The sequence below is a fragment of the Lutjanus erythropterus genome, chromosome 11 (genome assembly GCF_056507025.1).
Source record: "Lutjanus erythropterus isolate fLutEry1 chromosome 11, fLutEry1.hap2, whole genome shotgun sequence".
Taxonomy (NCBI): Eukaryota; Metazoa; Chordata; class Actinopteri; order Lutjaniformes; family Lutjanidae; genus Lutjanus; species Lutjanus erythropterus.
The window spans coordinates 22,552,651-22,579,709 of record NC_139327.1 but is presented as its reverse complement, the minus strand read 5'-3'; the positions used below and the strand labels follow the sequence as shown (position 1 = coordinate 22,579,709).

Below are 27,059 nucleotides of genomic sequence, written 5' to 3'. Positions count from 1 at the left end.
CTCATCTAAGCAAACGTCCCTCCCCCTCCACTTCAGCATCTCTCTGAGCTCTGAGCTCCGTCTGGATGTCTGAGCCCCACACCCTCTAATAGTTGTCAGATTTTTTTTTTAAAAAATTGCCACGGTGAGCTGACCTGTCCTTTTTATCTGCACTCATTTTGTCACTCCACTGTGGTCACTCCTTGCTGTTTCTCACAAGTTGATCGTGCAACCACACAACATTTTATCAAACTACTTTCTTTTTGCTTTTTATGACGTGTCTATGGCTATTGTTTCATCATCCAGGCCTAGAACTAGTACTGTCATAATGTCATAGTCTTGTTCTGGCATTTATTCTTGAAATGTCTGTCCAGAATGGAAATGCCTACAGCCTTGTCGCTGGTGTGGGTGATGACGTAATGAGCGGTGTTCCATTTCGTGGGTAAAGATTTGAAGCCCTACCCCTTGTAACTCCATTCTCAAGGGTCCTTTCCCAGTAGAGGGAACATGTGATCCTAAAAAAAAGTCTTAACCATCAAACAGCTCTTTAAATTTTTAAGGTCCAGCATTTTGGCCCTAGAAGGGCGGTCGGACCACTCAAGTGAGCGCCCTGTTTTTGGACACCATGAATGTAGTTAAACCACCTTACACACACACACACACACACACACTCACTCTTTGCAGAAAGAAACAGCTGAGTGCAGAACCCATCATAATCTTTGTGATCCTCTTTACCACCGGTTGCACACGTGCCCAGCCTCTCAGTGTTAGTACAGTGGCTGCCACACATCTGTCAGGATAAATGAATTTGGTATTGAAGCATCCTGAGGGGGAGGGAGAGATATTTGTAGTTTGTCAACCATCAGAATTTATGTAGAGAGGCACTCCTGTCAGGTGGATGGTGTGTGGGCTCCTATTACCACTGAAGTATTACTGGTATTTTAGCAGTGTGTGGCAGCGCTTCACATTTTACACGTTTTGTAGAGGAACACATTGCTGACTGAATAAAAAGTAGTTTTAGCGATTACTTCATAATTCCAATGTTCCTTAAAAGTTTTCCTCGGTGAGAGAGATCACTGGATTTGTTGGTTGCATATAGCTGTTTGGGTGCCAGTTGCACTGGGAGTTGGGGACTCATATACAAAGGAATACAGAAGGCAGATGGAGACGTTAACAGTGAGGGAAGGGCCACGCCGCCAGCGGCGGAATAGATGTACTGAGCAGCAGACGGCATCGTCTTGCTGTGAAAAATTTCCTTTGATTTTGGGTGTGAACTCTCAGACGTGCAAACACATACATGCACACCACACACACACACACAGTTGAATGTCGAAGCAGTCCTGACTTTTCCGTTAGACTGAAGCTCAGAGCTTAATCACATTTGTTTTGAATGAGAAAATAAAGTCTGTAAAAATCTACCCTCACTTTACTGGTGATGTCTCTGATCTAAATGTTGGCAGTACAGCTGTCTGTGTTATCAAAAGCAGCACAGTCCAGCACAAAGAGGGGTGACCTCATACAGGATAGACACTCTCTCTCTTCAAAAGGTTCCACGTTTAGGTGTGTGTGTGTGTGCTACACATAAATGTGAGTTATGTTTATTTGATAAGTGTGAGTCTGTGTTGGAAAGAGTTTGAAAAAGCATTTTCAGGGGATATGATCTGAAGATTTAATGTGGCAATTTTGAAATTGCGGTTGCTGTCGGTTTGCAGGATGACTGCTCTGTCAATATTTGCTCTGCCTTGTGGTGGCCATTGACAGACTGTGTTGTGTATTTATTGCTGGACCATATCAGTCTGATTTCTTCATTGCGCCAGGAAGGAAATTACTTGTGTGGCTCTGCGACAGGAGTTCTCAAAGTTTTGATGACTGAGTGCCAATTTAGGAAGCCAACATATGATTGAGGGCTGCACAGGTAAGCCCATGAAGTTGTCACAGGATTTGTTATTGGTCTCACAAATTCCTTGAGGTCTGAATTCACCTGTTTGCAGATAAAGCGATTACTTTATCCACTTTTTTGGGGGATCCATTATTTCTGAAACTGCCTTTCCATCCTTTTCCGTCTTACCTCCACATTAAACTGCCATGTTGTCCACCAAAATCACTAACATTAGCTAACAGCACTAACTTTTATGACAGAAAGTAATTTCTGCGACACTCTCTAGGTTTAGATTTTCATTACCAGCCTTACAGATGCTTGTTATGGGAGGTGCAGTTTGATGCAGTAGCCAAGTGACATATTAAATGTAGGCTATGGAAAGTGTACTGAAATGCACTGATAATTAAAATATAAAATGAAAACATAATGAATGCTTTATATTTCACATTATCATGCAGCTATTGGCCCACAGGCTGCACTTGTTGTGTAAAATATAACATAAAATAGATTACAATATATTGTGTAAAACATCACATGGAGACGTACAGAAATCTGCAATCATAGCTAGCACACCCAGGCTCGGCTGAGCACATCAGTGCTGGAGAAAAGACACAAACAAAGAGAACAGCACCACCCATGATGGGCATGGAGGGGGAAACCAAGAACAAACATATTGCCATACAACACCACCCATCATGATCCAAGTCATAACACTAGTGCTGCAACTAATGATTATTTTCATTATTAATTAACCTGTGCATCATTTTCTCGATTACTCGATGAGTTGTTTGGTCCATAAAATGTCAGAAAATAGTGAATCACAGTTATATACATGAAGAGAAATAAAGAGTTAATGGCGTGATGCTGACAAAAATAATCAAATCAAAAATTGAGCTTAAAATCGAAAGTCAGATCATGGATTTTGAGAATTACAAAAACCCTAGTATTGAACATACCTTGAACATCAGAAAGTCGAAACCGAGTCAAGTCAAGTCAAGTTTATTTATAAAGCACATTAAAAACAACTGAGGCTGACCAAAGTGCAATGAAATAAGGAATATAAGAAATACAAATGGTAAAAACAACAAAGGCAGCAGACACAAGTAGATAAATAGAGGAACAGATAAAATATGAAACACAAATAAACAGAAAATAATAATAATAATAACAATAATAATAATAATATATTGTATATATATATATATATATATATATATATATATATATATATGTATATATGTATATATGTATATATATATATATATATATATATATATATATATATATATATATATGTGTATGTGTATATATATATATATATATATATGTATATATATGTGTATGTGTATATATATATATATATATATATATATATATATATATATATGTATATATATATATATATGTATATATAAAAGTAAGAGTACAACTCTTAAGGACACTCAAAAGCCTGAGAGAACATGTGAGTCTTAAGTTTTGCTTTGAAAATATCAACAGAGGGAAAACACTTTATTGAAACTGCAGCTACAGCAAAAGCCCAATCGCCTTTCCCCTTCAGTCTAGAACGCAGGACAGCTAGAAGCAGCTGGTCCGAGGATCTGAGCGATCTGGGGTTGGAAAGGGGGCAGAGGAGCTCAGACAAGTAAAGAGGTGCCAGACCGTGCAGAGCTCTAAACACAAATAGGAGAACCTTAAAATCTATTCTGTATTTTACTGAGTAACTTTGCTTAGTAAGAGCATAAACAAACCAACTGTAAAAATATTCTTACTATGAATTAAGGTTGCATATTTTTTTATTTAAACCTTTATGATTGAAAAAAAAAAAAAAGTCTCTTCTGACTGGACAGCTGTCAGCAATTACTCCATAAAGTAGATCCCACATCACAAGCCAGCATCAAAACTGTAGCATCAAAGTTTTTCTCTGCGGATTTCTCCGAGTGTCCTGATCCTTGAAATTTTTTGTACAGAAACTATGATCCCTAATTGGTTCAAAAAAACCTCGTGTGGTGAGTTTTTGTTAGGAAAGCCTTTGAAAGAGGGCGTAAAGTGAATTTAGCTCTATTGAGGATGATTTCAAAGCTGCTTTTTTGTATGGTCAGCACATGTGAGAGGCCTTTTATCCTTCTGAAAGGCTGGAGGAATGAGACAGTCTGAAGCCAACTGACTCAGATCCCTATTGTCTGTGCACAGCTCCTCACCTTCAGCAAGAGGTCGCAGAAGGACTGGTGCACACACAAACACAAACACACACACACACACACAAAGATTTTCAGGCAGCTTATGCTGTATTTACTATCAGGGAGCTCGGATGAAAGTCAAGGTTGCAGTGAAGTTGGAATTGAAGAGTTTGTGTGTGTTTGCGTGGGCGTATGTGTGCGATTTTGTATTTGCGCCTGCTAAGTGAAGCCTGAACTTTGCCTACAGGCTTTTTGGAAGGATACATGTGCTCTGATTATATTAGCTGTCTCCTCACCTCGGCATGTTGTAGCTATGTCTGCCAAGCCCGAATGTGCTGAACTTTTCACCTCCGCTGCGTTTTAACACCAATGTTGGGGCTTCATTCTAACAAAGAGCTGCATACTTGGTTGTGGAGGTGGAAGGATGCATCTCCACTCTTTATGATACTATTTGTGATATTTTATTGATTGAAATGGGGAAATACTTTTATTTGATCAGAGTGTCAAGGTGTAGGATTAGTCACATACTTTTTTTGCAGGTTTTTAACAACAATGCAATCCTGCTGCCATTTATGACCTCTGTGATGATGGAGGTGGAGTGCTATGCTGTGTGTGCTTTTAACAGTCTTACGGCTCTGGCGTTTAAGAGGTATAAATGACTTGAAAGAACAAACAGCTTTGAAATCGTCCTCAATAGAGCTAAATGAGATTTCCTCTCAGACAGCCTACACATTACGTTTGCACAAACAGTCCTCCACCTCTGCATTTCCTGCTGCCAGTAAAACACACAGACACTCAGACATTTACTTTAGCGTTCGCAGGAATGCCGTGCGTATTTGACATTGTTCATCACTACGCAAGAGCAGAAACAAAGAAAAAAATCCCTCCTCTGCTTCTTTTATTCCACTTTTACAATGTTCTCTTTTCATTATTGCAGAGCACAATCTTTTCCCCCCGGCAGGTGGGTAAATTAGGCACACAAAGCAGCATCCTTCCTGTCCGCTTGTTGAAGTGGCAGCTATTGAGTAGTTCTATTAGCCTAGCACTAACAAGACCATTTACTCTGCAATCCCTTCCTTAATAACACTGATGGGCTGGTGTTCTCAGGATAATGTGCTCTTTTAGAAGAAAACAAAATGCAGTTTGACAAAGGAAAATTTTAATATAATTATAGAGTGCGTGGTATATATAGGTGCCTACTGTATGTTTTATTTTTTGTGAATCTGTAAATATTCTGCAGCAGATGTGTTGGGAACATTTGGACTGCACATTGAAAATAATTAAAACACTTCTTCTTCATTACAGTTTTACAGTAATTGCCCCCTTTGGTCACAGAATTCCCCCCTCATAGTTTTCTTTCCAGTTTTTATAGAATATTGAACTCATTTGGTAGTTAAGTCAGAGAAATAAAAAGGCACAGACCCACTGCAGTGCATACTGTATCCCCACAGAGATCTTTGATAATAAACAGGTATTTAAGTAACACTTTTTTATATTCTGATGTGTTTTGTCCAGGTGGGAACAAGCTGAAGGGACAGCAGTTCCGTCTGGACTGGGCCTGGATCTCTTTGGAGAAAGAGTACTACGTGGTGGACGAGGAGGACAAGTTCCTGGAGGTGGTGCTCAGGCGAAGAGGCTACCTGGGAGAGACGTCTTTCATTGGTTAGTCTGTTTGTCTTTCTGTCTTGCCTTCTGTGTTTCTTCCTCTCTGCTTTGCTCTCCGTACGGCATTGTCAGTCTATCAGTGGGTTACAGGATGAGGATTCAAAGGTTGTGCTGTAGATTTTCATAATAAAACCCTGGTGGCTGATTAGGCTTGATATTACTGTAAATATAGATGTTAATAAATACTACACAATCATTTTCATCTCTAATCTCCAGGGAAAAAAAGAAGAACATATTACTGAATTATATGTGATACATTGTTCTCGTTTGCTTCCCGCCGGCAAGTAGTTCATTTTTACCTGTGCTGACACCCAGGAATCTATATAAATATATTTTTTACACATTACATAACGTCAATCTCTCTCTGTTAAACAGACACACATGCTCACTGAAATGGTGTATACAGCAAACAGTGCATCCAGTCCGGGCTTCAGCTCAGCTGTTTGTTCCTTAAAGCATTTCTAAATAGGTTAAATCCTGGAAATGTGGACAGTGCAGCCACTAAGCTAAAAAAGCTAAAGCTAAGCTAAATACAGTATAGACCTACACGTGGGCTACTGTTCAATTAAATTTCACTGTTAAGATGTGAGGGATGTGTTGTGTGCATATGTGTAAAGGAGAACAAGCGAGAGACATTTGTTGTCTGTTTATTTAATAGCCTAGATATTCCCACTGCTGTGTGTGGGGGAGGAACCGAGCACTCTGACCGCTTCTCTGCTCCCAGCTGCAAGATCAGCCCTTTGGAGAGCGCCCTGTACGATCCTGACTATTGAGTTACTATCATGCATAAAGTTGGCTGTTTGAGTTGAAGTTGGAATATGCTTGATTTTAGAAAAGCTTTGTTTTCAACACAATCTTCTTTGCATCACAACTACTCATGTAAACCGAAAAAAGTTGCAGAGCTACAGAGAGCATCCTCATGACCAATGTCACTCACGCCAGAAGAGCCGCTGACTCTTGTGTGCTTTCCTTCTAAATTTGTTTTTCACTGCATGAGAAAATGGACGTGTGGCGTGAGAGCATGTGAAGAGTGTCAGTTGCGTCTCACAGTCGATGCGTGAGAGTTGGCATCCCTGCTAATGACATTCCCATCAGCCTCAGCTGTACTTTGTGTTTTGTGCAAATTTGCAAATGTCAGCATGGCAACACATTAAACATGGATGGTGAACATGTAAATATTATAGCTGTTAAACACTGTATTAGCATAGCACATTAGCATTTTCATTGTGAGCATGTTAGCCTCCATTAGCATTTAGCTCAATGCACTGCACCTGAGTCTGTCCTCACAGAGTTGCAAGCAAGGCTGTAGCCTTTCTTACTGTCTCCTTTTCTGTAGCATTCATTTAAATACAGATACAGTGAAAATAAGAACCACAATGATTTAAAAAAGTGAGACAAATTAATTAGTTTAAAAAATGTTACTTATTACAGAAATTATCAGTCAATTAAATCTCATCTCCTATGAAAAATGTCTCTAGTAGGGAATTCCAAGTCAAAGTAGTCCAAAAATGGCTGCCAGACCCTATAAAATCCCTGGGTGGATCCCCTGGATGAGTGTCTTATTTTCTCAAGCTTTAAATGTGTCATCACATCTCTAACCCAGCGTTTGTGTGTAGGAGGGGTAGCTAATTTCTAATTAAATGATATAAGGTGTTAAGCCAAGAGTGATGAAAAAGCTATGGCATGTGATTGAGCAAAAATACACTCATTTAAACTTTATATCCAACAAACATAAAAGAAAAAAATAAAATCAAAATGCAGTGGAATTAAGGTAATAACAACCAACCATAACCTTAATCTTCTACAGTTTTTGCTTGTATGATGGGCGAGAGTGCACATAGTTTTGTCATTTGCTAGATTGCAGAGCACTATGTGCCTCCCATTCACTTAATGTGCTGCTCCTCAGTGTGCATAAGCAAACCAAACATAATCTCCCAACACTGAAGCCAAAAAGCAATTGAAACATTTCCTTTCAGCACACACACTATAACCAGATTTATCCTCTAAGCCAAAGTAATTTTGTTTGGCCTTGAGCCATTTCAGAGTTCACAGAAATAATTTTTTGTTATGAATTTCCTAGATGAGATGGCTAAGTAAGGTCAGGGTGATGCCCTATGGAGAAATGTGACTCTTTACTTACCAGCACATACAACTTATATAAAAAAAAAAAACAATGTCAACAAAAAGGATTTTTTTCTACAAGACTGCAGCAATGCACCATTTTCCTTGATGGTCAAAGTTCAGCTTTATTTGTCCCAGGTTGGAAACTGGTTTGTCACAGTGAGGACATGAAATTGGCATAAAAAAAATGTCAAAAAACAATAAAAATGCATCACATTGACCAAGTAGATATGTACCACAACATCCACAAAAAAACACACAGAGGGCGTAAACACTGGTGAACTTACTGGATTCAGATCAAGTCATTGATACAATAACATCATTTACATCATTAATGTCACAGTTAACAGCATTGTCATCCTGTCATCTCCTTGTCGCCATGTAAAGCGAAGCTGTCGAAGACACACCAAGCTGACAGTCAGCCGTTCAACGGTGTGTGGTCAGTCGTCGTCTTACACTTTGATCGTTAATGCCTGTTTTATGTTGCCTGGTTTGTTTTTTCCCCAGTGTTATTTGGATTATATGTATTAATAAAGTGCATTTTATTTTCTCTCATGCAGCTAGTTGTTGATTGTTGTCTTTGCAGCTGTGTTTTTCCAGTGTGTAGTGCACCGTATGTCAGTAGATGGGAGCTTTTGCGTCAGTCGATCTTTGTCAAGTGGTTTTATGTAGGTGGGCTTGATGCATCAGGTCCCTAAAAGCCAGTATAAAAGAAAGAGTGGGAAAGAGATTGGGGTGACATTATTGTAAGATCAGACCAAATACAAAGCTACACTCACAATTATACCTAGAGAGGTGACTTAGTGTATTGTTGATTTTGTGAAACATGCCCACAAAGATCATGTTGTTGGGAAAATTTATCAGTTTTCTGAGAAGAAAAAGAAACACGTTTTGTTATAAATTAGACCTGCTCTTAAAGCTTATCATCAGTCTAAAGTAGCTGTTCACCTACCTTAAAGGAATAGTTTGGAACAATCCCGGATTTTCACCATTTTAGGAGCAAAGCCGCTTGGCCTTTGGTGTTTTTAGTTTTTTGAAGGCACAAAGGCCAAATGCCAGGACAGACAGAGTCTGGTTGGTTCGGAGAGAGTGACATTTGGCTTATGTAGTTGCAGGTTTCTGTCAGAAAAGGCTGTCTGACAGCAAAGTAAAGTGGTGAAAATTTTCTAAAAATATCATACACTTAAACTCATTTTTTAGGTGGACCTTTTTAGATGGCTAGAATATGTTCTGCTGCTGACCCTGACACTGATCATGGATATGTACCTCATACAGCCTCACTTCAAATAATCTGAAGTATCCCTTTAAGTATGGTATGAATAGCTACTCTCACCCTTTTAGCCACATTAGGCTGTAAAATATCTCATCACAGCAGTTGTCAATGACACTAGGAACATGTCTAGACAATAAATGAATTATCAGCACACATAAAAATAAAGTGAGCATCACGGTGGCTGTAGCTCTCATCAGCATACAGAAGTGGGCTGAGAACACACTGCTGGCTCTGTGCTGCTCAAATCTCAAATCCAGCCAGCTACACAAACATCGCTGCCAGAGTTTTAATAAGCTTTTTGACCAGCAGATGGAGGTGATTTTGTGCTGGAAACAACAGCCCCGGTGTGTTTTGTGCTGGTGTCTGAGCGTTTTTGTGCGGGTTCGAAGGTTAAAAGGATGATGATGATGTTGTCCCTGAACGTTCCTCTTAGCCCTGACTTTGTCATGCTTCAGCTCGTTCGCTCTGGGAGAAGCAGCGGCTGTAAGCAGCTTTTACTCTCTACCACCTCTCATCATCATTCTGATCCTTGTTAAGCTGTGGGTCAGGTGTTAGAATCACAGCGAAGCAGTTTATGTAAGCTTTAAGACTTAACTACCTGTGTGCGTGCTGGTGTGTGTATATATGATTCCTCTCGGGAAGGTTTTGAGTGTATCACACATGAAAGCTTGCGTTCTGACTCTCATCTCTTTGCACAGTCGGCGTGTGAGCACCTGGTTATCTCTGACCACACACACGTTCACTTTCAAGCCTTCTTTTTGAATGAACGTCTAACATGGCATGTCAACGAGCTCCTTAAATGCATCAGTGTGACGTGGTTCGTATCTAGCATGTTGAGCTGAGGCATTTTTATGCACAAGTGCGCTGTTTGAAGTAAGATTAAAGAGAAAAAATATTTACTTGTGACCTTAAAAATGTATCTTTCTTCGCAGCACTAGACCCAAGTCATCCTGACGACAGCATTTTGTCTCATAACACAAATAAAAAGTATTTGTGTGCTTGCATGTACATATCTCGATGTATTTGTGCATCAATATTCCCAGGGATTGGTGATGAAATATGGTGTAGTTTGGGGCAACACCGACTGAAAAAAATTGAAATTGATAAAAGTCGTCTAATAAGTTTCATAGATTTCAATTTGCTGGGCTGCTGAGCAGAAGAATCGAGCAAGTGAACCAATAACAGGGTGGCGACATACTCGAGTTGGCCAAAATAGCAGGAACACCACACAGTGTGATGCAATCCAATCCAATACCGCCACATGGAACCTTTGATTGATGTTTGCTGTGAACTTGTTTTAAGGCTGTACTGTGTGTCGCTCTTAAGCAAATATCTCATTAAGTGCCAGTGTGGCGGAGGCTCTGCTTGTCTTCCTGTGTGTTACTCATTTAGCTGCCATGTGTTTGGCTCTAGCCTGAATGATTTTTGAGAGTTTCCCTCTTGGCAGAGTACATACTTTTGAAGGATGTACTTGACTGGCCTCTTTACAAGTTGCCTCATTTTGCTTTGATATCGGTCAGTTGGCTATTAAAGCTGACTCATACTGCTGATGGTACTCAAGTGTAACACAAAAGCAATATGACTCACTTGTGTTGTTGTCTTGGTAGTTTTAATGTACAGGGGATGGACAAAACAACACAGAACAGGATGTCAGCTTTTAACCTGTTCTCATATAGGGCTGGATGATATAAGACTTTTAATAAATAATCACAAGTAATATGAATATAAGGACTTAGTGGGTAAAGGCAAATAATCAGAGAGCTGGAAAAGTCTTTTAAGTTCAGAAAATTAGATTACTTTACTCTAATGCAACCTTTAAAACCAGGAAAAGACAACATGTATGCCATATCATGATATAGTGATGTCCCAAATCTAAGATGATGTCACGATAACCAAAATTGAAAGCAATATCGAGTCCAATATTATGATATTGATATATCGATATATTGCCCAGCCCTGATACAAACACATTCATATGTTACTGCTGTAAAATGAAAACAAAAACAGTGACAGTTGTGATGATATTGGTGATAGAGTGCACTCACAAAGTATTATGATAGACTGACATCTTTCCAGCACACTGGATTGGAAATAAAACAATAACTACAAGGTGTCAACTCTTAGCTTTATTTAAGCATTTTTATACACCCGTCACACAAACAGCGTAGGAACTGCAACCGTGTTAACCCATCAGTTGAATTGACTGTTGACTAATTTGTCCATTTCAAGAGTCCATTTCAGTCAATAAAATGTCACAACACTGTCCAATATGACATAATTCATGTATTTGTTTTGTTTTACCAACAGTCTAAAATCCATATTTAATTTTTTGTTGATTAAAACAGAAAATCAGCAAATCATCATATTTGAGAAGCCAGAATTAGCAAATAACAGTTTGTGTAAAAAATGACGTTGGCAATTAATCAATGCCTCACATTGTTGGCACTTAATTTCATTTGGATTGACCAGCCTAATTGTTTATTCAACTAATTGTTTTAGCTCTAAAAATCTGCTCAGCCAACATGGATATGAACTGAACACACTCAAACACCCCTAAAAGCTCAAAGTCAGCACCTCAGAGTCACTGTTTCATCTAGAATCCAATATGCAGACTTAGTTGAACTGAAACACTTCAAAACATGTTTCATAATGTTTTCTCACTCTGTGTGTGTGTGTGTGTGTGTGTGTGTGTGTGTGTGTGTGTGTGTGTGTGTGTGTGTGTGTGTGTGTGTGTATAAATGAGGAGTGCTAATGGAGGGTATGGGAGAAAAGTAACAAAGATCACAACAAGACCAGGGCTGTAATTGAAAAGATAATTGATGGCAGAAAACAACCAAGTGAATATGAGGAGAACAGAAAAATAAGAAATGGAAAGTGAAAACAGGAAATCCTGATAGAAGCAGACATTATAGATCTATAGATAAATAGATATTAGGGCGGCACAATCAATGGAATATTAATCATGATCACGATTTTTGCTTCCCACAATTATGTGAATTGATTGACTGTGATAAAGTTTTCTATGAGCCTGTTCTACTCATGGAAAACTCTGCTGCATATCAAATGAAGTGCTGTCTAAACTTTGGCTCAGCCAGACACACCGCAGCTGTACACTGTGCACTTTCCTGAATGTTGCGGAGTAGAATATGCAACAGAGAGCAGACGGGCTAAGCGAAAATCAAATGTCTGGAGCAGAAGGCAAACAGCTAGTCCCTTGAAATGGATCATTTTGAAAGTACTTCAGAATTAGGGAAAGTGATCTTAAGCAAGAAAAAAGACAACTAACCTGTTGAACCACCTGAAAAACCACCACAAACTGCAGTTACGCTGAATGAATGAAGGCCAAGAAGACTAACGCCCCTAACAATACCTCAGTGACTCTCCCAATTAGCTTTAATGTATTCTGGATGCAGTCTGTTTTCAAACAGTCTTCATCAACAACTTCCTGAACTAAACACATTGTTTTTCCCTGGAGCTGATGATAAGAGGCAACCTCGAGTGAGACATCTCACTTCCTTCTCATCTCTGTTATGAAATGCACATGTGCAGTACTGATTGGCCCTCTCGCCGCCATGCTAACGTCCTTGGTGTCTAGCCGCGTCTGGTCGAACTGGAGATCTTGGCTGGAACGGAAACAAGCACAGCCTCTGAGACTGACAGTAGCCAGTTTGAGAACAGGGAATACAATACCAAGGTGGTTTTCTTGTGGGGTTTGGCTCCTGGCGCCCCGGGGTTGGGCCAGCTAATTAGATGCCTAGCTCCATAGCTAACTAGCTAACCTTGGTACTGTACTCTTTATGACAAGCTGAAGCTGAAGTCCAGGAAATTATTTATGATACCAAAACAAAAACATTTGGCAGTTTACTAAAACTTAATAACATGCCTATGACAAGTCCAAAATGTACACAAGTTGTCAAGACAAAGACATCTCAAACATCTCGATGTCAACTTTGCTTTAAAAATAACATAATAACAACAGTCACACACATTCATAAAGACTCCTTCATGTTCATGTGCTCTGACATGGTAATGACAGTGTAATGACAGTCTTATGCACATCCCTGCAAATAAAGTGTTACCAAATAGTTTGTCCCGTAAATTAATGAATAATCATGATAAATAATCATGGTGTCAATATTGATCAGATCTAATTGTGGTTCTAATTGAGGCCATAATCATTCAGCCCAGATAGATAGATAGATAGATAGATAGATAGATAGATAGATAGATAGATAGATAGATAGATAGATAGATAGATAGATAGATAGATAGATAGATAGATAGATAGATAGATAGATAGATAGATAGATAAGATGAGGATGGAAACGCGGGAAAGAAAGACACCCTGCGATGTTGTCAGAAGCTTGCTGCTGTTGCAAAGGGCTAGCTGATGAAAGGCTTCTGTGGTGCCTGGCAACAGTGGAGGAGAGCTGTTACACATGCTACATCACAACAGGACATACAGGTAGAGAGGATCAGTGATGGACGAACGCAGAGATAAGATCAAGGTTCAAAGATGCCCCCGCGAAGCAGAGCTCAGGCAGAACGGGGCTGGAGAGCGTGGGGATCAGATTGGATTCTTCTACCACTGTTTTTAAGATTATACCTCACCTTCTCACTTCTTATGAAAAAAAAAACTGCTGTCAACCTTTAGCTTAATTCTTCATGGGCGCGTGCCCTCTTCCTCACCCGCTGTGACTTCCTCTAATTGAGTTCTGTCACGTTTTCCTGTCTCTAGCGATGCTGTCCCACTGACTTGTCAGCCCACTTAACCTGTCTCACCTGCTTTTCCTTTTCATCCATAATCTCTCTTCACCTCATCTCACTGTGCTGAGCGTTTGGTCCTTTTGCTGCTAACCTGCTTCTCTTCATCAAAGACGCCACCTCTCTTCTTCCTGCTCCCTCTCTGCCTCTCAGCCCAGGGTCTCTGCCATAGGCTGTGCCTTATATCCTTCCTCCACCCACTCTCCATTTGTCTTCCATCTGCCTTCGTGTCTCCTCTCTGTCTCACTCCAGTGCGGCGCTCATTCACTGTTTGTTCTCGCTCTGTCTTCTATTTTCTCACTTCCTTGTGTTCAATCCTCTATTTGGTCGTGGTGTATCTTCGCTGGTTTCTCTCCATCTTTGTCTTGTCACATCGTCTTGCTCTGTTCCCGTTGTGAAACCCTCTTCATCCTCTCCGCATCTGTCCTCTCGTTTCCTTTTCCTGTCCTGTCTTCTTTGCTGTAGGAGGAAAGTGAGGATGAAGAACCCTCGTGGGGGAAAAATCAAATTAAATTGTCAATCTTATTTTTTACTCATTGCAAAAGTCAAAGCTCACTCTTACAATACTTTTTTTTTCTCTTTCTGCACTGTCCTTCTCGGGTCCGTCCTTTCTCTGAGAGATGAATTGAGGATTATTAACAAGATGTACATTTGCCAGGTTAATCATCTCCTGTGGGATGTATTCCAGTCTCATTATTGTTTCCATGCATTATGGATGGAGATAACATGTAATTTCTCCTCACCAGGAAAGAACAGAAATTCCTGCCCCCCCTCACCCTCTTTTCTACAGCTCTCCACCTCAACTGCCTTGATGTGAAATGACCTTTATGGTATAATGAGCATGATGGTACCTGCAACCATAAATTTTATGATTAACCGTATATTTTACTTTCTGAAACTCAGCTCAAGTGAAATAAACTACAGTGCAGAACAAAAGAAATGAAACTTTGCAGCTATAAACAGAATTTTGTTTGTGAGCACCCCCTTGTATCTGTGAGTTTGTGTGTGTGTTATGGAGGCACAAACACAAGGGACTGTAGCTCTTTGGAACATAGATCAAAAGCCCTCGGGTGGGTATATATCTCTACCTGCTGAGAAGGAACCCCAGTGTGACCCCAGGCAAGGTGTGTCTCTTCCCTCCAGGGAGTGCAGCAAGGGTGGCACAATGAGGCTCCACCCTTTTAAGATCAACACTTCCTCTCGCTTGAAGGCAGGTCTCTGTGTAGGCCTGTATGTGTTTTTATTTGATGTGGATCAACTGATCATCAGGATAGAAAGATGAGAAAGATAAGAAAGATATGATCGATAGAAACCATCTGCCACGAAGACACTTCTCTTGGCATCTTTAAAGTTTATATCAGTCCTATTTTTTAAGTCAATACACATATCATATTGAATGAAATGTTGGTATCTGTGTGTGTTCATGCTGTTGTCATACCGCTGTTGCCAATCAGCCAGGACAATAACTAGCTGCTATAAAATTGAGACTTGTGGTTTGTAGGTAATAAAACAGTAGTGTAGAGCACAGTACACACAGGTTTACAGAGTATACTCACTTATTTCTCAGCCGGCATTGGGTATAGTCTCCAATTGGTCAATACTTGTTGCTTCCATTGGTTGGGTTGGTTAGGTTTAGGCATGAGGAGTGATTGGTAAAGGTTAGGGTAAGAATATCAGGATAATCCAATCAAACACCATGTTTGCCTTTTCTTGACTATACAATATAATCATGCATTTGGTCTGTAGTAATATGTGCAAACTGGCCCTTGATGAATAGTGTTAAATTTATGATGGTGGCACACTCTGGTTGACATTATATGGTTATGAGGGTTATGGTAAGGGTCTGTGTTAATTTGAGTGAGAGACTCCAATAACAGGATAAGAGAGAGAAGAGAGACAGTCTACAAGGAGATGGAAACAGCTGAACTGTTGATGGTTTTGACAGTCAACAGTAAAATTACTATTGCCAACAATAACATGTTAGCTAACATTAGCCTAACAGTTTAAAAAAAATCATCTGCAGTTTTGGCTCTAACTGTAAAAACTGTTTGATTATTCTGTCAAGTATAGTTCTTAGAGTTTTAATATAAACTTGGTCAGAACTGGGCAAGCAACTTGCACTGGGTGTATCTCTGAGGAATAGTTCACTCAAAATGTATGATTATGTAGCTGTTTCACCCAATAGTCAATAGACCAAAGTCTGCATCTCATCTGTGGCTAATATTTATTTTATGATGATCCTGACTCCCTCAATTCAAGCAGCACAAGCTAAATGACAATGCGCAAATACCACTGGCCTGTTTTTGGGTGAACTTAATATGCAAGAGTAGTCCTACATGTCACTGTTTATAACAGGGTGTTTATCCTTTGCTGGACAGACTGCACTGGGAAAAAAAGGAGGGAATAAATTAGGAGTATACCCACTGCTCCAGGCATCAGTACACCACTGGTTAAAAATAAAAATAATGAAGTTATTGTACATGATTGGGCTATAAAAATCATCAGCAGACGTGTTTTTATGTAAAAGTCTCTTCAGAGTTTTTTTTTTTTTTTTTACATATCTTCTGGCACAGCTTAAAGATGGCAATGTTTCAGTATGTCTCTCCAACTAAAAGTCTAGTCCAAAGCAAGATGTCTAACCATTTCTGCACAAACTGTCATGAGATTTGCTGTCAATAGTTATGGTCTTGATCTATTTTTCTAAGGTGACTGTGCTGACCTTTTCTCTAGCACCACAGTCAAGATGAAATTTAATTCCCTACAAGAGAATATAAAACCCAATGGCAGATTGCCATTGACTTTACTAAGCACACTCACACTTCCCAGGGGATGAATTCTTTGAATCAGAACTGGATGTGTGACAAATTTTCTTTAACTTTATATAAGTTTAAGGTCAAGTGAGAAACTTCCTGTTCCTTGATTTTCACACGATTCTCTGATGGTCTTTACTTTAAAATATAATCAGTTTTGAATTAAGAATGCAGCTACTTCTACTGCCATTACTACAACCATTCAGAAGTCTGGGATCACCTGTCACAAAAGCTTGATTCAGTACAGTCAAATGGCTGAGAGGACTCCTCTGTCTTTTCATGCTTTTAGGTCTTCAAAAAGTCCTTTTTACAAATATATCTTATTTTGTATGTAAGCTGAGCAAAAATCATAGTGTTCTGTACAGGTGTTCAACCAGACAAAAACTTCTGAGAAATGGTTAAAGAAGAGTATAAGAAATCACCAGTCATTGGTAAAAGAAACTAGAAGCTTAGCACCAAAATCTGTATAAATGTTTAAATAGGAACAGGTTCCAGTTTTAGTGTCAAGTGGCTAATAATGTCTATAACAAGTTGGAATTAATAGGTGTGTTACTTTGGCAAAGCTGTTCTTAAAAACTAAAAGTAGAAATAGGTTAGTCTAGGGTTAGCACACAGAATATCTCTGAAGTGATAAATCACAGTTTAAACCTACTCAATCTGTCCACAGAGGCCCAAAGAAAAACAGGCTCCCAAAATATTTAGAGCCCAATTACAAGCACTGCTCAAGTAATGATCTGGGGTCACTTTTGCTTCTTTGGACTGGAAAACAAATTTAAAATCAAGGGGTATTCGGGATAAGACATCTTTCCCTCCTGTTCTCTCCTGGAGACACTGACTAAATGGAAGTTTTAGTCATTTAATTCTTCTTCTTCTGAGGCCTCCTGAACTATTTTAAATGTAAATAATACATTCAGTGTCTCTTATACTGTTTTTATCTAGTTAAAATAGCTATTATTGAAGGAAAATGGTGATTCCAAACCTCTGAATGGTAATTTACTTCTGATTTTTTTTTTTTTTAAGATTATTTTTTGGGCTTTTACCTGTATTGTGATTGGACAGCTGAAGACATGACAGGGAAGGGGGGTAGAGAGAGGGGATGACACGTAGCAAATGGGCTGCAGGCCGAACCGGCAGCCGCTGCAGAGGACTGACAGCCTCAATACATGATGCGTACGCTCTACCAACTGAACTATAGGGGTGCAGTTTACTTTTGATTTTTTAGCAGCCTTTATATAACCACGTTTGTCCAATTGTCCCATCAAGGATCTTTTACAAGTGAGACCTGGCCAAGACAAGGACCAATACAAAGTTTCAGTGACATTAAAATAGTCACATAAAACATTTGCAGACAGACAACCTAAAATCAATGAATTTCATCTTGATTTTAAAGGTTAGGTTAGGTAGATAAAGAAAACCTAAACGCTTTTCTTCCCAGTTCAGTTCAGACTTTGGGAACAATAAATCGCAAAATGTCCAGAGAGCCAAGATTGTGATTTCCATACTTGAAGTTTGGTGTAACCACTTGTGCCAACCAGCTTTGTACAACTCAACTTGTTTGAGAACACTTGACCCAGGTTAAGCTAAGACCACTCAGTCGGAGTGGAGTCAGAGTTGTCGTGACTGAACTTCCATTAGTCATGTCTTAGATTTCCCAGAAAGACTTGCCACAGCCCCCAGAGACATGTTTTTGTGTTGTATTAGTGCAGCTGCAGTGAGCAATAGCAGCATCATTAGTTTTTTCTTCTTGAGAAAAAAAGCAGAGAAACAGAGGAAGTTGAGATAAAACCGCCTGGGTGTGCTGTTGTGGTGTGGGATTGTTGCCAAAAATGAAGTGTATTAGGGTGTTATATTTAATTTACTGCAGGTGAAATGTGAGATAGCACGCCATTGTGTTGTGGTTGTCAGCTGTGGTGACAATCGGTGAAATAAAATGGTTTCTCTGGACTTGAAATCCAAATCAGTGAGTCTAGAGAGAATTTGCAGGATTATCAATGTGTTGACGTATGTCTGACAAATTTGCATCAGTTAAACCCCTCACCCACACCTCCATGATACCATTTTTACACCAAAATTAGCTTGTACATGCACGCTTTTTTTAAACCTGCTAAAAATAGGCAATTGACCCTTTTCCCTTTGCCAGTAGACCCGTTTGCCTTTCTGTATTTTTTTTCTGATGTGTTGCTAGAAAGCAGAGACTGAACTCATGTGTGTGCAGGAGAGCAGAGAGAAAGAGTTTATAAAAGTGTGTGTGTGTTCAGCTCTCAGTACCTTTGTAGCTTCCAATTGAATCTCTGTGGTTTGAAGTTTAGTTTCTCACGTGTCTTGCCATTTGTATTTTCAGGTTCCTGCCTATATAAATGTTCATGTTCACTCTCAGCTAATAGGAGCCATGTTAACTTACTTCTATTGAAAATGCAACATCTCCTGATTTTGCTCCTTCATAATAAAAGCTTTGACATAACAAAAAGACAGGGGACTTTGTGAATTATTTATTGGAAATAAAACGTTTATCTACTGTTCAGCAGCCTGACTAAAGACAAGTGCTTCATCACAGAACACACATCTTCAAGCAGGTGCAAACTCTGCTGTGTTGGGCTGAGGCAAGCCAAACAACACGTGTACAAAAAAAGGAGAAAGGAGCTGCAAATGCTAACCACGGAGGCGACAAGCCTTCATTGACTCTGGAAAGGGGTGAAAAGAGTGCATCCGCCTGGGTGTTATGCTTCCATCACTGCCAATAGGAGTTAGAGCCAATAAATACCTGTGACTGCTGCAGATTTGACCCAAGAATGAATGCGATTGTACTCTTTCCCATCAACGACAAAAAGGCCAGATAGTGTTGGTAGTGGGTTTTTTGTCCAGTGTAAAAGGGGCCCGAGTGTGGCCTTCAAATTAGATTACATCACTGCAAGCTCTTTCTCTTTCTATATATACACAATGGAACAGTTGAAAAACACAAGTCTTAAGAACTGCAATACATATTGAGTTAGTTTTGATCGTGTCGGCATTCAGCTCCCACGTCGGGTCAAAGTTGTTGAGGCGGCTTCCTACTGGCTCAGGTGTTTTTATTGATAGGTGTAATGTCCAATAGAACTGAGACCATTGGTATTGGGTAGGTGGTCAACGAAAACTATGCCAGAGTGAGCCATTATTTTACCTGGGTGACATCCTCCAGGTTTCTGAACAATCTCAAGGCTTCCAATTACATTTTTCAACTTTCATTTTTAGCTTCGTGAATGCATACAATCAGTGAGGGTCCTCACAGGTACAGCAACATGAATGAGTGTCAAAGTTTGCAGTCCCACATGCCCGATTATTTTCAGCTTAAATTTTGCATACAATAGTCACCTCTCAGATCTTGCTGTGTGTATGATCTAATGTATCCAGGCTCATCTGCATGTGTTTGTCACCTTCTTTTTTTCTCTGTTTGCGCAGGCTTTTGAATGTCTGAAAAAGGAAAACAAATCCTTTTTTATTTACAGGCTCGTGCATCGGCCTGGCATGGCTCCGCTCGGCTTGTTCTCATGAGGCACTGTGAATGTAGACAAAGGAATATGAACAGCATATTTCCAAATGTAATACATTATTGTATGGCTTATGCCACCTGGGTTTCCTTGATGTGTGTTTGATGTGAAACCCAGTGGCACCGGTAATCTCTCTTACTTTGAAGAAGGTGTATCGATGAGCATGAATGTTAGATGGATTGTTGCAAAGTGGATTCACATGAAAGACCTATTATTAATGAAAGAGACAGTTGAAGAATAAAGAAGGTGGCACACTCGCACTCACACTCACACTCACATGCATATCTCACCCTTGGGAAATAATCATGGTAGCTAATCCATCTCAGTAAGGTGGAATGTGCTTATTTAAACGCTTCAGTCACAAATTCATTTCACACGTTCCTGAGGCTCTGTAAGTGATCAGTGAAGAAAAATAGATGCAACGCTCTTTTTCTCACCACTCTCTGAGCAACATTAAAGGGTGTGAATATCTAATCTGTTTTTCATCTGCTTCTCCCCTCCTGCCTGTCACTCTTTCATGGTCGCTTTCTTTGTTTTGTCCCCTCTTCTTCCTCTCTGTCTTATTTCTTTAATCATCGGGCCTGCTCTCCCGTTCTTTTCCTTTTTTTTTTTCTTTTTTAACGTCTGTCACTGTCTGTATCTGTCAGGCATTGGCACCCAGGATGGCACTGCGAAGAAGGAGGAGGATTTCAAGGGCAAGTCCCAGAGGCAGGTCCAGTTCAACCCGGGACAGACCAAAGCCACGTGGCGGGTTCGGATACTGACTGACGGGAAGTACGAGCAGGCAGAGACCTTCCAGATTTTGTTGTCGGAGCCGGTGATGGCAGTTATGGAGTTCCCTGCCATAGCAACAGTTGAGATCCTGGATCCAAGTGATGGTCAGTACTGCGTCATGCACACATTACATCCTCCACTCAGCACACAGATATTTTTAATGTTAGACCGCTGAATATTAACATTAATATTATTTCATGATGGCAATCGGTGGTGGAAGTACATTTACTCAAGTACTGTACGTAAGTGCAATTTTGAGGCGCTTTCCATTTTATGCTGCTTCATACTTTTATACTACTTCACTACTTTTTCTTAACATATTCATATGATTAATACACAGTCTAATCAACTAATAGATTACTAGAGCTGCCTCCCACTAAAGATTTTCCTAGTCAACCAGTAGCCGTGATGAATATGAATAACAAGTACTTTTGATACTTTTAATATATTTTGATGCTGGCACCTGTGTAAAAGTTTGAATGCATGACTTCTACTTGTGGTATTGCCACTTTTGCTTAAGTAAAAGATCAAAGTACTTCTTCCAACACTAGTGACAATGAGGATTTTCTTTTGTCCACAGTTCCACATCACAACAGACTATAAAAGCTGAATTATTTATTCATTTTTGCACATTTAGTTTGAAGACTGTTAGGAGATTTTCTATCCTGGATGAAACAGGTTCTAGATACTAAACACAGATGTGGAATATTAGGTGTTTGCAGCATTTGTCTGTAATAGGGATGCCCAAAGTCTCCTGTATGGGGTTCATAGATGAAACTTATTTGGCGACTGTGTGCCAGCTGAAAAAATCTGATCATGAAGAGCTGTCCTGTATAAAGAAAGAATTTAAGCTGTATTTCCCATCATAAATTTGGTTTTATTCAGTTTAGTGCCTCTATTTGATATATCTATTATTAAAAATCAAAGACAGCCTCTATGGACAGACAGTATGGAGGACTGAAAATACAAGTTAATAGAATAAATCCAAAGCAGAGGTGTTTGCTTTGCCCACCTGACAGGCAAACATGACTGCAGCCAGAGTGAAGTTTCTGACGTTTATAATGCACATCACGCAAAATCCCAGCTGCCACTCAAGAATTCCTGTTACAAAGCAATAAAAAATACACAAACCTTTACCTCATATCACATTTGCCGTGTGAAGCTTCAGTCAACATGACGCACACAGAAGGAAGACTTTTCAATATAAACATTGTCTACTGTAGATATAGAGTCGTGTCAAATCTGCCCTCAGGCAAGGAAGAGAGATACAGTTTTGACATGACAGCCAGTAGAGATTTATTACAAAGATGACGATTGTGTTGTGTTTTTACACTCACTGGAAACACTGAGTAGAATGCTTACTAAAACACATTAAGACAAACAAGCAGTATTAGTCAAGGTATTTCACCCATAAGTGCGGGTGAAATAAAGTCTTTTTTAGTGCAAGCATTTCGTGAGAAAAAAAGAGTGAACCTCAAACAAATCACAACAAAAAATTTGACATGTTTTTTTTATTGCTCATTTAAGTCTCTTCTATAATGTCCTAAGAGATTCAGGTGGTGGAAAGTATTTTTCAGAAGTGTTTCTCACTTCTTTGCTTCCTAAAAGAATAGTTTAAGTAAACATTACTATGTTTGTATATGTGTATACAAGGCAACATAAATTGGCACTAATCTATTATCCATTATCCATCCATAAATGTTGTCATTGATTAACAAAACAAAATTATCTAAATATCACTTAAATATCACTATAGCACTCCTATATTAATATTTTTGACTACCAAATTGGCATTAATCAGTATAAATGTTGGCAGTGATAAACATAAACTTAGCTTTTAAGTGAAACTTCATTACAAAGATATTCCAAGAAAACAAACCCACTAGGTCATTTCGATCCACTTATGCATCTAAGGAAGAATTTCGTTTTTACACGTGCACTATACTGCATCTAACTCCATGTCTCATGTAAAACACACTGGCTGGTTGATTTTGGACAGCACTGAAGCCTTTGCATGGACAACAGACAAGAAGACATGCTGTGAGAAATTGGGGGGATTATCGCTGCATACAACTTGTCAAGTTTTACTTCACAGATCGGTGAGAAAAGAAAAGACGAGGTAGTTCAGGCCATCAGACAGCTAAAAGTTGGTAAAAGCCAGGGTCTGGATGGCCTGCCCACAGAGTTTTATCAATTATATATTGATGATGTCATAAACGTGCTCACTTCCTTCTGTAATTAAAGTCTGCACAGTGGCTGTGTGGGGGTTTCTTCTTATGAAGGTGTTCTTTGCATTTTGTATAAAAAAGGTGATGAATCTAATATAGATGATTACAGACATCTTACTATTATGAATACTGACTATAAAGTATTTGCTAAGATAATTATGAACAGACATAGTGATGTTATATGTTAGAGGATGTTAAAGATAAAAAGCGGGATATCTATGTAATTAAATAAGGAAATTGTGACACCACTGATCTCAGTATTTTTAAACTCTCCCCTGCTTGTATTGTATTGTACGTCTGATATGGATGAAGAAAGCTTGTACTTCTGGTCAGTCTTCACTTTGATGAACAAAAGAATAAACTTGAGGAGCCTTCGTTGTTCTTACTTGAATTAATCAGCTTAATGAAACACTTGTGGAGAGACGATCTTGGTACAGCATGTACACATGTACACAGTTCATACCAAAAGTTTACAGATACAGTAGAAACAGGAGGGGACTAACCAGCAGAGGATAACAAATTATGGAGAATTGCGGTTAAAGGCCAAGTCAGACATTTAAAAGGACTTTGGTGCACTCAAAGACTGCGAGAGTAATGTTGTGAGTGGCTTTGCTGCTTATAAAACAGTCTCAAAAAGTATTAACTTTTGATAGCTGCAAGTGAGGCTCGTTGTCACTATGAAAACATATCAATAGCTGCAAGAGCAGAGGTGGAAAGGGTTTCTGTCAAAATTTGTGAGGTAATGCCTGTTCTCTGTGGTTAAAGTCATGTTTTTGTCCATTATCATCAGACCAAATCAAGGGCTCTCACTGGGCTGACTGAGTACTGATTTTGCTGTTTAGTGGTGATTACTGGTGTAACCCTAATGGTTAAGTACAGAAAGTATCTCACGCGTACGCACACAGGCAAAACTTTTTTATTTTGCTTTCTCTCTTTAAGAGTTTGTAATCCCCCATTTACTTTTTTCCCCCCTCTCCTACTTATTTGTGTCTTTACCTGCAAATTGAAATGTTAATGGAATATTGAGTAGTGTAACAAACTGCCTGCTCTGCTCCATCAAGGCCAGATTTACTCTTCTGCAGCTTTTACGTTCAGTTCTGTGCATGCATTACTCCCCCTGCTCAGTGCAACTTTTATGTAATTATAGATGTGCAACAAAGATGGAAACACTGAAGCCTCCATTATTGTGACACACAACAGCTGCTCTCATCACTCTCTCTCTCTCTTATTTGTCTTCTCTCTCTACCACTAGGTCTTGATCTGTCTCTCCCGCACACTCTCGCTCTTCAATCTATCCTCCCCTGTGGGTTAATTATGGTGTGTGTGGAGGACAGGGGCTGTTTTGTTTTCTGTCATCTCCCGGGATTGTCTAATGTGACAGAGATGTGCCACTCTGTACTCTAATGGGCTGTAGCTATGATTGTGGCGTTAGCTGTACTCCAGCTCCTTTCTCTAATGATGAAAACTGGCTTTGTCTGCTCTTCTAGTTAGCCTGGAGATTCCTGCCCCAGAGGACATGTCAGCTAGGCTAACAGCTTTAGAGGAGGAGAGAAGCTTTGACCAAAAGTGTTCCAAAATTAAGGAGAGCATAATAAGCTGAGTTTGGTCTATGTTGCATGGACAGTTTGTCTGTGCGATTGCCTGGAGCTCTTCTTCATTGTCTTCTTTGTTTTCTTGTTTTAGTTGCAAGAATGTGAACCCTGCATACCATCTTTCTGTATTAGCCTGTTGCTACTTTGATTAATAGCACGGAGTGTGGTGTGTTCGCCTGTGGTACACCCGCTTTCAATGCTGCAGCACACACAAACTCTGTTTAATTACAGGGTTTGATAGCCTAGCTTTCCTCCTGCAAAACTTTATGACTTTCTTTCATATATAATCCATGCAGAGTGCTGACTAAAGATGAAGGTGGCAGCCTGCTGTTTGACTGTTTGCTGCAAGCAGTACTGGCGTCTTGCTTCAGTCGGTGATATCTTTCTTGCTTCCTCAACGGCAAGGATGCCATATATCAGTCAAGCTTTTACTCCACTGCGTTTTGCACCAAGGTCATTCCACTAAATGATGAAGAACTGTTTTCTGTCTTTTAATTTTTTTTCTTTTTGTCTGCACTTGCAAGGCCAGCTGCAGTCAAGCACATCCTCATGTAATTATCACAGCTTTGTCTCAGTTAGGATGTAAAATCTCTTGACTAATGTAGGGCACGTCAAACGAGGGACTGCACGCCGTGAGGTTGTTGTTGCATTGAACTGTGACACTGTGTTGTGATCTGTTCAGTTAGATAGTGAAGAGGTTCTGATTTTTTTTCTGTTACAAGATAGAAAATATACTGGGAACCCCCTCATGTCTGTCCCTTGGAATAATTTGGTGTAGATTTTTTTTTAGCACTTACACACTTGACAGAGAAAATCTATGTGAAAGAATAACACAAAAGAAATTTTCCACCATTAATGGGTGATGTGTGCCTGACTAGCACAAGGAAGATTTAAAGATTTTAATAGGAGTTATAGATTGTCTGGGGCCTTTGCCTGTGTGCATTGAAAACTTAACAGTTGGTCATGTGACTTTACCTGTCTACACCAAACACGTGACTATATCTTGGTCCATACTGATCATGGGACTATTTACCAACCTGTATAACCATAGATATATTATCCATAGATGCTGCATTGACTGTTTTGGTTTGCAATGTCGCTGCCATATTTAACAGGTCAAGACAGGCCTGTGAACAAAAAGATGAAACTGAGGAGCTGTGTTTTTTTCTGGATATAAGAACTTTAACATTTATTTCTAAATTTATTTCAATAAGTCGTGTTATATTTAATGGTTTATGATCTACATGGAGTAAGGAAAAAGTTTTTTTTTTCTAACTTACTCCACATAGTTCTAACCTGACACGCTAGATAGTTTGTTACACAGAACCAAGTCTTCCTTTGAAACTGTTTGGAGATGGGCAGGCACTTAAAAAAACACTTGGCAGGTAACTTCAACCGATCAGATCACACAGCAGAGACAGTTGGTATGCCGAAGCCAGTCGAGAGAAGACAGAAAAGATATTTTCCATCAAGAAATGTCCTCAGTGCCGTTCTTTCCTCTTCTTTCAGTGAAGACATACTCTCCAGTTCTGATAAAACTGATGCGATCGCAGAATCTACCCTAACCTCTTCAGGAGACACCACTGTTTGTTGCTGTTGTCAAACCTGCAGCCACGCCTGTAGCTGCCAGCAGTCCCTCCTAGGATGCTGATTGGCTACACCATTTTTTGGTGTGGACACAAACAGATAACTTGAAGCCTTGCAAGATGGATTCTCGTGCGATTTTGCGGTCTCACGAATCCAGCTGCCTCACAAGGTAAACATAGATCATGAACCCTTGTATGTAAGAGACTCACTGAAATTGGTTGAGAGATGAAACGTTATAGTGTTTTTATCCAGATAAAACTGCCTGTTCAATGTGGTGGCAATGTTGACAAGAGATCCAAAGGTCTATGCGGCATCTATGTATATATAAGTCTCTGCTGAAGGCCTTAATGGCTGAAATGCGTAGGAATGTTTTTAACTGCTAAACTGTGAGCAAATAAAGGCTTTTTAAATTGTTGTCCTCTTGAGAGCCTCAGATTTCTTCAGCAAATTTAAACTTTGGATCCTCAAACTGAAGAGCACCAGAGGGACACTTTTTCCACAGCCTCCGTGCAAAATGTTTTGTGACTCCCTGTAGGTTTTCGTATCATGATCATTTAAGTGAATCAATCTGAAAACTTTTCATGGACCACCTGACAGAACGCCACGAGTCCCCAGACCCCAGACTGAGATAGGGCCATATACTGTAGGTTTCTAGAGGCTGTTTTGTTTTACATTTACAATTACAG

The 27,059-nt window shown here is 39.5% G+C and overlaps 1 protein-coding gene across 1 annotated transcript in view; it reads left to right on the top strand.

Moving 5' to 3' along the window:
• The window catches only part of LOC146319068 (FRAS1-related extracellular matrix protein 2-like), a 93,967-nt gene that overhangs the window by 26,903 nt on the left and 40,005 nt on the right, over positions 1-27,059 (top strand). Inside the window, exons 3-4 of the mRNA XM_084729674.1 lie at positions 5,551-5,697; positions 20,840-21,070. Coding sequence (XP_084585800.1) covers positions 5,551-5,697; positions 20,840-21,070 — 378 coding nt within the window. The remainder of the gene's footprint in view (positions 1-5,550; positions 5,698-20,839; positions 21,071-27,059) is intronic.